The sequence below is a fragment of the Aulonocara sp. 'chitande type north' Nkhata Bay genome, linkage group LG15 (genome assembly GCF_057382095.1).
Source record: "Aulonocara sp. 'chitande type north' Nkhata Bay isolate Kocher_YH1m ecotype deep benthic linkage group LG15, A_spYH_male_GT1.1, whole genome shotgun sequence".
Lineage (NCBI taxonomy): Eukaryota > Metazoa > Chordata > Actinopteri > Cichliformes > Cichlidae > Aulonocara > Aulonocara sp. 'chitande type north' Nkhata Bay.
The window spans coordinates 22328148-22339136 of record NC_141358.1 but is presented as its reverse complement, the minus strand read 5'-3'; the positions used below and the strand labels follow the sequence as shown (position 1 = coordinate 22339136).

Genomic DNA, 10989 nt, shown 5'->3' with positions numbered 1-10989 from the left:
ATTTTGTTGTTTTTTGTTTTTTGCCCTTTATCCCCGTCCCTCTTCTCCACTGTTTTATTTCCCTTTCTTTCTCCCATTTCTTTTCCCCAGTCAAGTCTGTCCCATATTTAACAAGTGAAAATAAAATCAAATAGACCATTACGGCAAGGCTGGGTAGGTCCATTTGGTAAAGTAAATCTGTTGGGCATCTTTCTTTGCCTTTAGACAATAATTCTGATGGCAAAAGAGCCAAACGGGACAGGCAAGAAAAAAGAAAAAAAAGAAAACCAAAAATCGTACGAATCCTACTCTCAGAGCTAAATGATAAAATAACCATGTGTAGAGCTCGTGATATTTATCATAAATAAATATGGGATAATTTATTATCTGAAAAAATGCATGTGATGTTTTGTCTTCCAAATATGAAAATAAATCAAAACTTAGATCTTTTAAACATCAGTGGATTATTTTCTGTGATCAGTCGATGTTGAAGTTGTTGATCAGTGAAGTCTGACAGAAGCAGAAGAGTCTCCACTGTTTCATAGTTCACTTTACTGTCATCTTTATCATTATGAACCTGTGGAAAACAGCACAGCACACTTGTCTGTTTACAAATACCAGATGAAGCTTATACATAAGTTCAATGAGGAACATCTGTAATCATTCATCTGCCTGCTTTCCTGGGTGTTTAGCTGCTTGTCTGTAATTCACATCATGACCACTTTTCCATTCTGTCATTCTCAATACTGATGTAATTATTTTCGGCAGATCGTCGCCTCGCCCACCTTCTTCAAGCCAGTCAGCCTCCACTCTGTTTAAATCTGTGCTCTCTGTCATTCTGCCTTTCAGACTCTCATTCATTCAACCCACCTCTTCCCCATCCACACCTCACAGATGTCTGAGTCAGAGCTTCATCCAAGCCTCAGTCTTCATTTTCACCACCACCAGTATCTAGACTACAGCAGCTGCTGTCCTAAATCCTATCAACACTGGGATTCAGTTCTGCCATGATGGGTTATCAGAGTCTAATCGCCAAATACATTAATTTATCTATCTAAATAAATCATGTTCAGTTATTTCAAGTTATTTCTCCTTATTGAAATGTCCAAAACTCTCTTTGCTCTTTAAATACAAAACTTATTTAGGCTTAACTTCAGTTTCCAAGAGTCAGCTAAAGTCAGGAGGTACATCTAGACTGTCTGAGTTAAAGGAAGAATAAGGAAGCAACACTTGTGATAATAATGAATGTGTTTCTATGTACACTTACCTTTAAACTGAAGCATCAGTATCAGTAATGAAGACATCTGAATCCATGTGAATGCAGCCATCGTGCTTCTCTGTCTCTCCCAGTCCCTGTTCTTGATCTCAGAGATGAATACAGCATCAACTTCCTGCTCACTTCCTCATAGTGACATCACTCCTTTTGTCTCGTGTTGCTGAATTAATTACCGTATTTCCCGGACTACAAAGCGCACCTGAATATTAGCCGCACAAGCTAAAATCAGGGGAAAATCCTGTTTTGTACATACATTAGCCGCACCTGACCAAAAGCCGCAGGTGTTTCAATGTTGACTTATCATATGTAAGAGAATATGCACAAAGGGAATTGTCAGGAAAGAGATGGCTGTTTGGAGACACACCCCTTTTATTAATATTTTGAAAAACAAGTTATGGGTACATATTTGCACATGTGCTGTGCTTCATAAATGAGTAACAAATGTATTACATAACAATAACCTACAGCACACCAGAAAAATAGATTCGGACTACCTTTTAGGCTCAGGTGCAGTGACACGGCTTTAACAAGAAGAAAAGTCAGTCATTCACCACCATCTTCCTGCGCTCTAAAACCACCAAAGTCCTCTTCTCCAGTGTCGGATACGAACAGGATCAGGATGGCTTCGTCATCCACTCTCAGCTTCTTTCCTTCGTTGTCACTTTCAAAACCAAAGATAATCCTCATTGTCATTGTCAGTGTCAGAGTCGAACACCCTCTGAAGGGCCGTGGCGGTGTCCTCCTCTTCATCATGCAGCAGTCCAGCCCTTCGAAATCCGTTGGTGATCGTGGATGTTTTCACACTTTTCCACGCTGTCAGAATCCACCGGTGGAGTTGAGCACAACTTGCTTTTCGCAAGTTTATCGCCGCTCATCATCCACGACTCCCGCTGAACGCGTAGCGCTACTTTGAAGTTTGTTTTTCGCGCTACTTGTACGGCACTATGTTGCCTGGCGGATGGACATGTGACCAACATACCACTCTTGAACCCCGATCCTTCCGCCAGGCAACGTAGTGCCGTACAACAGCGGAACAAACAAAACAAATCGTCTTACGATATCACAAAAATCATGGACAATCTATAGAAAAGCCGCACCTGACTATAAGCCGCAGGGTTCAAAGCTTGTGCAAAAAGTAGCGGCTTATAGCCCGACAATTACGGTATTTCACTTCATAGCTTTTAACCATCCTTAGCTCCATCTCTCTCCCAGTCTACATACAAGATGAACATTATCTTTAAATTTTATCGTTTATATTTAATCTTTTTTGCAGACTCCCCTGTCGTCCCTTTAAACGGACTGTACAACAATGGAAAAATTTGTGATGAACACTAGAAACGGGGAAGTTAAATGTGTGAAGACTGTTAGATGAGGTAAGTGTGGCATTAATGAAGCTATTGTTTACATGTTGACTTATTATTAGAAAACAGTGTTCATGCTGGGTTTTTTCGGGACACATGAAAAGAGGTCAAGATACAAATTCTTCACACACCAGAATTTCAGTCCTAATGTTCGCAAGGAAACAAGATAATATTGCAGCAATGACCACTCCCATTCTCCCATTCTGACCTCCCATTCTAGATACTCTTGGAACCACGTCAGCCCGCAGTCTGACAGCAAAGAGATCTAATGGGGTGATACGGCACTATGAGGTCATTTTTCATTCAGTAGTAGACCCAAAAGCAGACTAAATGGACAGAAAGATGATGACTTTAACAAAACTTTATTGAACACAGTGAAATGAGACAGGTGACATGGAGAACTTAGCAAGAGTCAACTGAAACAGAGAGAAGGTGGTTAAATCCAGAGCTAAGGAGAGGCTACATACCCACGCAGTCACATGGACCTCACAGCACAAGCATACTCCCAAACTACTATAAGAGTGTTTTTTTATTATTATAAAGATTGTTTTGTCAGTTATGTTTTCAAATGTCAAGATGTCAAACAAAGGGAGAACACACGATGGCTCGTGTTCAAACAAAGAAAGTTTGTTCATCAAAAATTTATTAATCAAACAGACATAACATTGTTATCCCCTCCTCCCCCCACAAAAAATACACGTTCAAAGCACCACAGTGGTAGCCCAACATCACACAGAACTGTCACATGATATTAAACAGAAGCTGTAAACTCAGCTCTGTAGAGTGGGCAGTCACTATCAAGCAGTTCATATCAAGTTGTATATTCAAGCTGCTTTTCATGCTTTTGTCCACAACATGGCGCCAAAGAGCACTGTGTTGAAAATCTTTGAGTAATGAACCCTTGTGTGTAATTCTCATGAAGGCAGATGGTAACAAATGTTTATTTGCCCTTGTTGTCCATCCCAGCAAAAACTAGGAAAAAAGAACAATAACAGTTTGTTATAGCTCAGTCTCCTAATGCGCCCGGAAAAGAAAACAGTTTAGTTATACTACACTTTACTACACAAGGTGTTCAGTACTGGGGTCAGCCTAGTCAAAGATCTAACAAAATACATGTTTCTGATATTTAGTAGTAATATCTCCACAATTAAACCATCATTGTGGGGAGATCACTACTGTCATGGTTTTGAATGAGTTTCTATTAATCCTAAGGTAGTGAAGTGCTATTTTATTGGAGTGTCATGTGTTGGTTTGTGCATTTAATATGTCACCTGACAACAATGCTGTCATTTCCTGTTTCTTTTAAATTAATGATTTAAAAACCTTTTAAATAGATTAAATGAGTACACATCTACTAAACCTCATATCAGTGGACAGAAATCTGTAGATGACACTTACTGAACTAAACTAGAAGCCGCTTCTCTCCAATAAGTTTCAGTCCAACTGTGGCTGTTTCAGGTGTACTCAAAATATCCCCCCCCCCCCCCCCCCACACACACACACACCCACCCTTTAGTACTTTTAGCAGTCACTGAATTTGCATTTACCTGAAGAGAAAGTAATTATGTTCATGTTTCCAGACTAAAATGAACACAAAAGACTGACTGACTCATTAAAAAGCCTTTATTTCCACTGATAAAATGTCCAAAATACAAAGTTCACGAAACGAATAAACAGAGTTCAAAACCAACTGAGTAATCCCAGGCAGGATAAGAGACACTGAGACAAAGACTGAAGGAAAGACTTATAAAGACTTATATGCTTATAAATGAGGGTACCATGATTACAGGAAGTGGATGCAGTTGGATGATGAGATGTAAGTGAAAATAATCAAAGACAATTTGATTAGTAAAACTAAACACAAAGACAATAAAACAGTGAAGTGAGAACCATAACTAAAGGTGGGAACAGACACATGAATGAACGTCGCATAAGAAAATTGGCACAAAAAGCTATGACAGGAAACTCTAAGGGAACAAATTCAACAGTAAAACTGAGACTAAACTATAACAACTACTAAAGTCCAAAATACTCAACATTTTGTTCATAATAATGAATACGGGCATCAAACAAGACACATAATAAATTACTGTAAACTATCATTCAAGATCATATTTACAGTGCACATACAGGTATATTGTCACAAAAAGGCCCGGAGGCCGAGTACCAAAACCAAACCCATGTGCAGAGAACTCAAAGCGGAGGCTGAGGAAAGGTTTTAAAAATTTTATTAACTAGCACAAGGATGATATTTACAATGGCTTAAGGCTTGACAAATGGGGTGTGGGGTCTTGGCTAGGAGAGAGGAATAAAGCAAGGTGGCAGGTCCAAGAAAGCAACGGGAGCTGGGCTGGTGATTAGGTACGAGATGGAAGAGAGGAGAGCAGTGTTAAAATCTTAGCCAATGAGGAGTTCTGGAGAGGGTGGGAACTATGAAAATCTTCGTCTTAATGTGCAGGTGGCTGATGTAAGTGTTGAAGGAGAGGGGGTGCGGTCCGGGTGGGTTTGGTGGTGTGTGTCGGCTGTCCTGAGCGGGGAAGGTTCCGTGGTAGTGTAAGGGCAGGAGGGCAGGCAGGTGAACCAGATTTCCAGGATGAGTTGTTCAGCGTTGTGGAATACCCGGGAGCAACTAGAACACAAGATCACAAGTAAGCAAAGCACTTGAGACTTACTGGCATGAAGTGTGAGGCCTGGTTACCAACATAGGGTAGTTGACAAACTGGCGAGGAAGCAGTGTCAGCGAGCAGCTTAAATCTCCAACCTAGTTGCCTGAATCAGCTCCAGGTGAGGGAGGCTGTAGGCCCTGCCCATGGGTGGATACCATGCTGGGACAGCATCATAATTTCTATTTCTATTTATGATCCACTTTAATCTGTGAATACAACCAACGTCCTGATCTGTGACCTTCTTTATAACCAGAGAACAGTCTGCAGAAAGACTCAGTCTGTTAGATTCAGGTTTAACTTCTTTAATCTGCCCACGTTCAAAGAGTGCTACTGAGCTGACTGTATCACTGAAGATTCAAGAACAGTTGGATGTTCCTCAGTTGAGAAAAAAAGAGAAATGTGAAGCATCAAATGTTATGAATATGAGTGTTATGTTTATAATGTGAAGTTTATTTTGAATACAACACATTTAAATTTCAACTTTAGTTTCCAAGAATCACCTAAAGTCAAAAAGTTAAAAGCACATCCTCACTGCCTGTCTCTGTCTCTGTCTCTGTTCTTGCTCTCACGTTCACAAATGACACAGTCTCAGAGACGAAAGACTCTGGAAAGACTCATCCTGGACCAGCTCCGACCCATAGTCAGGCCACATCAGGATCCCCTTCAGTTTGCTTATCAGCCCCGCCTTGGATCTGAGGACGCCATCAACTACTTGCTCAATTGTGTCTACACCCATCTGGACCAGCCGGCGAGCACTGTGAGGGTCACGTTTTTTGACTTTTCCAGTGGATTCAACACCATCAGGCCAACCCTCCTGGATGATAAGCTAACAGCGATGCAGATAGATGCCTCTGGATTGTTGATTACCTGACAGGAAGACCACAATATGTGCGTCTCCCACATTGTGTGTCTGACAAGGTCATCAGCAACACAGGGGCACCACAAGGGACTGTACTCTACCCCTTCCTCTTCACCCTCTACACCACAGACTTCAGCCACTGCACAGAGACCTGCCATCTTCAGATGTTTTCTGATGACTCTGCGGTGGTTGGATGCATCAGCAGGGATGATGAGACAGAGTACCGGGCTGTGGTCGATTCCTTTGTCACGTGGTGTGAGCAGAATCATCTGCAGCTTAACGTGGCAAAGACCAAGGAACTGATCATGGATTTTAGGAAGACTAGGTAACCCTTGACCCCTGTTTCAATCCAGGGGGTCGATGTGGACATTGTGGAGGACTATAAATACCTTGGAGTACACATAGACAATAAACTGGACTAGGTTTAAAACACCATTGCACTTTACAGGAAGGGCCAGAGTCGTCTCTATTTTCTGAGGCAGCTGAGGTCCTACAACATTTGTCGGACAATGCTCAGTGCCATCCTCTATGCTGTTGCACGCTGGGGCATCAGGTGACGGGTCACAGATGCCAACAGACTCAATAAACTGACCAGCAAGGCCAGTAATGTTGTGGAGATGAAGCTGGAATCCCCCAACAATAGAATAGAGGAAGTTAAACGTGTGAAGACTGTTAGTGAGATAAGTCGTTGCATAAATCCAAGTCTCCTGTATGTTTGGTTTATTATTAGAAAACAGGTTCATGATGATGTTTTCCTGCACACATAAAAAGAGGTCAAGATTCAATCTCAGAATTTGATTTAACTGTTCACAATGAAACAGTAATACTGCAGCAGTGACTGCTGATAAGAGCACTGAATGAGATGTGTTAGTAGCTTGAGACCTGTTGGTTCCTCGTTGACCTCTAAAGTCTTTTATTTTTTGTTGATGTTGTTTTCTGAGAAGTGAAGCAGAAGTGCTTTGGTGAGAATGTGGGTACAGCAGCAGCAGAGCTCTGGAGGTTTCATGATGACCAGATGAACCTCTGACAGATGGTTAAGACACTGATGAGCGTGAGAATATACTATGTTGAGGTTTCACACATTTCGACATATATTAGATCATTTTATCTTGTTTTTAATGCTGTCTGAGTATAATTTCCAATCATATAACAGCTGAAATGTAAGGAGAGCCATTCATGCATTATTTAGAAAAGGGTTAGTACAAACAAAACTGTTCAAACCATTAATTAAATATTTAAAATTGAAGATGAAAGAACAGGAAGGATAACTGGAGAGAACATTAAATGCTTGCTGATACTGAGCTCTGAGGTCTCAGACAGGCCGCAAAAAATAAAATAAAAAAAACATACTATGTAATAAAACATCAGTTACTGTCACTGATGTCCTCTCCCTGCTCAATAACTAAGATAGAGCAGATATTTTCCATCATGAAAGATAAAATAGGGAATGTGCAGCACATGTCACCAGTGCTAGCATTTAGGAAAAAGATAAGATAAGATAACCTTTATTAGTCCCACGCGTGGGAAATTTGTTTTGTTACAGCAGTGGACAGTGCAAAGTTACATAGAAAAATTAGAAGAAAAAGAACCCACTGGAATAAGATATCAATAAGATACTGTGCAGAACTGTACATAGTAGAATAAAATAAAATAAAATAAAATACTACATACAATAGAATAAAATAGAATACAATTGAGTATAATACAACGATGCCAGGAAAGAGTACTGCACAAAAACAACCAACAAAACCCATTAAATGTATGGGTGGTCCCATTGAACCTTTTCTTTCCTGTCTCTTTTTTTGTATGTATTTTTTGTGAAGGGGAAGTGGTTTGGTGAGGATATGCAGAGCTGTGCAGGTTTAACCCTCTAATGCTGACCACATGCATATCATGCACTTCTTCTTTCTGTGAACTTCTCATGAAGACAGCTGGTGACAAATGTCTGTTTGCTGTTATTTTTTCTTGAATTTACTGTCCTTAAGAATTTAAGAAAAGAACCATAAAGTTTGGTGTACAATCAGCGATTAATCATAAATTAAAAATCAGAAAAGAAAACAGTTTATTTATACTTCACACTTACTGCTTACTACTAAATGTCAGCCTAATGAAAAGTCTAACATTTACACAGTTCTGTTTTTAGTGCAAATTGCTCCAGAATTAAACAGTTGTAGGGAGATCACTACTGTGATAGTTTTTAATGTTAATCTTAGTGCAGTGTTTCATTAATGTATTTATATGAACATGCAGAATATTTTCATTTATCTAACACTGTCATATGTGAGTCTGAATATTTGCTGTCACCTGCTAACCATGCTGTTCCATCACATACTTTGTCTGTGCATAGACCAAAGTGTACTTTAACCCATACATTTATTTCACTATATTGACTCCAATAATCACAGGATATCATTGAAAGCACTGCTGCAGTGTTGGTGTATTTATAGCAAAAAGTTTAGCATGCATTAAAAAGCTCAGATTCTTCTTACTGTACCATGAAGGTGGAAAGCAGGTCAGCACGGCATAGTAAGACACATCACCAGAGCCCTGAAATACTAACTACTATTTAAGGATTCTGGTTAACACAAAGTAGGCATGTGCAATCAGACATGTTATTTTCACTAGTACACTATTTGTAACTTTGTGTTTTGTGTTGGTTTAGTTTTTTGTTTACTTGTTTTTATATTCTACTTAAAAACGGTTTTGTAAATGACCTAAATCGATTTAAGAAACCTTAAGGTGAATTTTAATGTAATAATATTCATCGTAATAATGTTCACCTTGTTCAAAGTAATCCACTGAATCTATGAGCACATGCAGTGGTATGAAAAAGTAATCCTGCAGTCTTTGTATTCTCAAGTAAACATAATCACATAACTTGATGTTTGACCAATCTATCTATCTATCTATCTATCTATCTATCTATCTATCTATCTATCTATCTATCTATCTATCTATCTATCTATCTATCTATCTATCTATCTATCTATCTATCTATCTATCTATCTATCTATCTATCTATCTATCTAGTTAAAAAACTTAGCGTGAGTAACATCCTATTTCTTTGGGTAATTGATGGTGGAGTAGAGGTTGTTGGGATCAGGGGAAATTCCAGCAGGTGAAGAGGAAGCTTTCACAGTGCTGTAGGTCACAGTGTCACCATCATCATCATCATGATCACCACGGGACTTTAAGAAAATAATACAAAAATGTCTTAAAGACATAACCTGACAGGAGCTTTGAAAATGGTGAAGTTATTACTAACACCATCTGTATGAATATCAAATTCTTACCCTGGATTTATTCTTGGACTTCTTGGTGAAACTGATGGAGACGTAGGAAACACCATCATCAGCATCAGCCTGCACAGTGAATACAACACAATGACTGCTCAGTAATATGTGGATTTATAATGAGTCTGTTTCACATCTGTTTAAGTTCAGCATCAGGTCCTCATCACATCACAGTTTCTGCTCTTCTCTGTTGAAACTAACTTTGTACTGGGAGTAGTGTGTGATCTCACCATGTCCTGACTGGATCCTGGACCAGACTGAGTATCTGCAGGGTTTAAGCTCAGTCCCTGAAAAAATACAGTTTTATTTTTAAAATCGGCTCAGTGTAAACAACAAATTTAATCTAAAGAATATTTAATCAATGAATTCAATGTATTTCTCAGTCCTTGTTTCTTCCTTTGAACCTTTGAACCTTTATGTCACTGAACTTATCGTTGAAAATCATTTCACTAGCTGGGCCCACGCCCTCATTTTAGGTTTGACAGCGTTTTAGTGGTTTGGGGAAGGCCTCAAAGGGGACTGGCGGTGGCTGCCAGGGCTGGCAGATCCCAATGTACAAAACAGAAGTAAAGAAGTTAAAGAATTGAAAAGGGGAGGGACGGTGGGGCACGTAAATGAGAACGAGCAGCCTGTAGAACTGGGGGAACCCATATATATACATGAGAACCAGAAGGAGCATGTTGGGAGGCATGGTCCCACTCCTGAAATACCAACATTTACTCTCCAATTATAGGCTCAGTCTGGTATGAAACTATAGAGTTAATAGATGATGATATAGATGACATGGCTGAATTTGAACTCACCGTGTTGTTGCCACATTGTGTTTTAGTTTCTGAAAAGAGAAAAAAAGATGAGTTTACTTATGAGTCAACTTATCATAAACTTTAATCTGTGAATGTTTTCACCTTTAATTTTCTTCCATCTGATGATCACCACAACAATGATTAACAGTGTTACTAAACCCACAGGAATGATGATAAACTCTGACCAAACTGGAGAGATTATTAAACATGTTAAACATTGAATTTTTCCACACATAGTAAACTTGTTGTCTAAGAACCTGACAACCAAAAAGAGGGATTCAGTTTCTACCTCCTGATGTCTTTACTTCCTCTCTTGTTGTCCATATGTTTGTTATTTTCATGGCTACTTTAATTGTTGATGTTGTGGATTTTGTTGTTGCCGACTCTTCACCTAAAGAAAAACAATAACATCATTAAAGACACTGACAGTAAGAAAAGACTTGAAAGTAAGTGAACAACAACAGAGAGGAAACAGTGGTGAGATGTTTAACAGTCTAACAAGTCTCATTTTTGATGCTGTCTCATGTCTGAGGATATGTTCTCTTTATCTTCACACAGACACTCAACTGTGAGTCTACAGTGTTCATATGTCAACACAGAGCTGTTCAAGATGCTTTATCATTGTTCTCATGTACACACACTGGTGAAGATGGAGATATTGTAAGAGAAAAGCAACAATAGAAAAATGAACTTCATCACTGTGATCATAATTATTGTGGTGTTTCAGTTTGTTGTTCTAACAGGACAGTTTG

At 39.2% G+C, this 10989-nt stretch overlaps 1 protein-coding gene across 1 annotated transcript; it reads right to left on the bottom strand.

The window, feature by feature from the left end:
• Positions 1 to 7630: 7630 nt before the first annotated feature.
• On the bottom strand, positions 7631 to 10562 carry LOC147313034 (uncharacterized). The gene is made up of 5 exons (XM_086264992.1): positions 10340 to 10562; positions 10238 to 10266; positions 9665 to 9721; positions 9435 to 9503; positions 7631 to 9329 (listed from the first exon to the last, which is right to left on the bottom strand). The coding sequence occupies exons 1-5, from the start codon at positions 10470 to 10472 to the stop codon at positions 9198 to 9200; spliced, it is 420 nt and encodes a 139-aa protein (XP_086121118.1). The 5' UTR covers positions 10473 to 10562; the 3' UTR covers positions 7631 to 9197.
• Between the last annotated feature and the right edge of the window lie 427 nt (positions 10563 to 10989).

Excerpts from the sequence above, each read along its gene's own strand:
- LOC147313034 (XM_086264992.1), bottom strand. The coding sequence starts at position 10,472 with ATGTGTGGAAAAATTCAATGTTTAACATGTTTAATAATCTCTCCAGTT. Across the intron at positions 10,267-10,339 it reads CAGATGGAAGAAAATTAAAG|AAACTAAAACACAATGTGGC; the intron begins GTGAAAACATTC and ends TTCTCTTTTCAG. Across the intron at positions 9,722-10,237 it reads CACAATGTGGCAACAACACG|GGACTGAGCTTAAACCCTGC; the intron begins GTGAGTTCAAAT and ends GTATTTTTTCAG.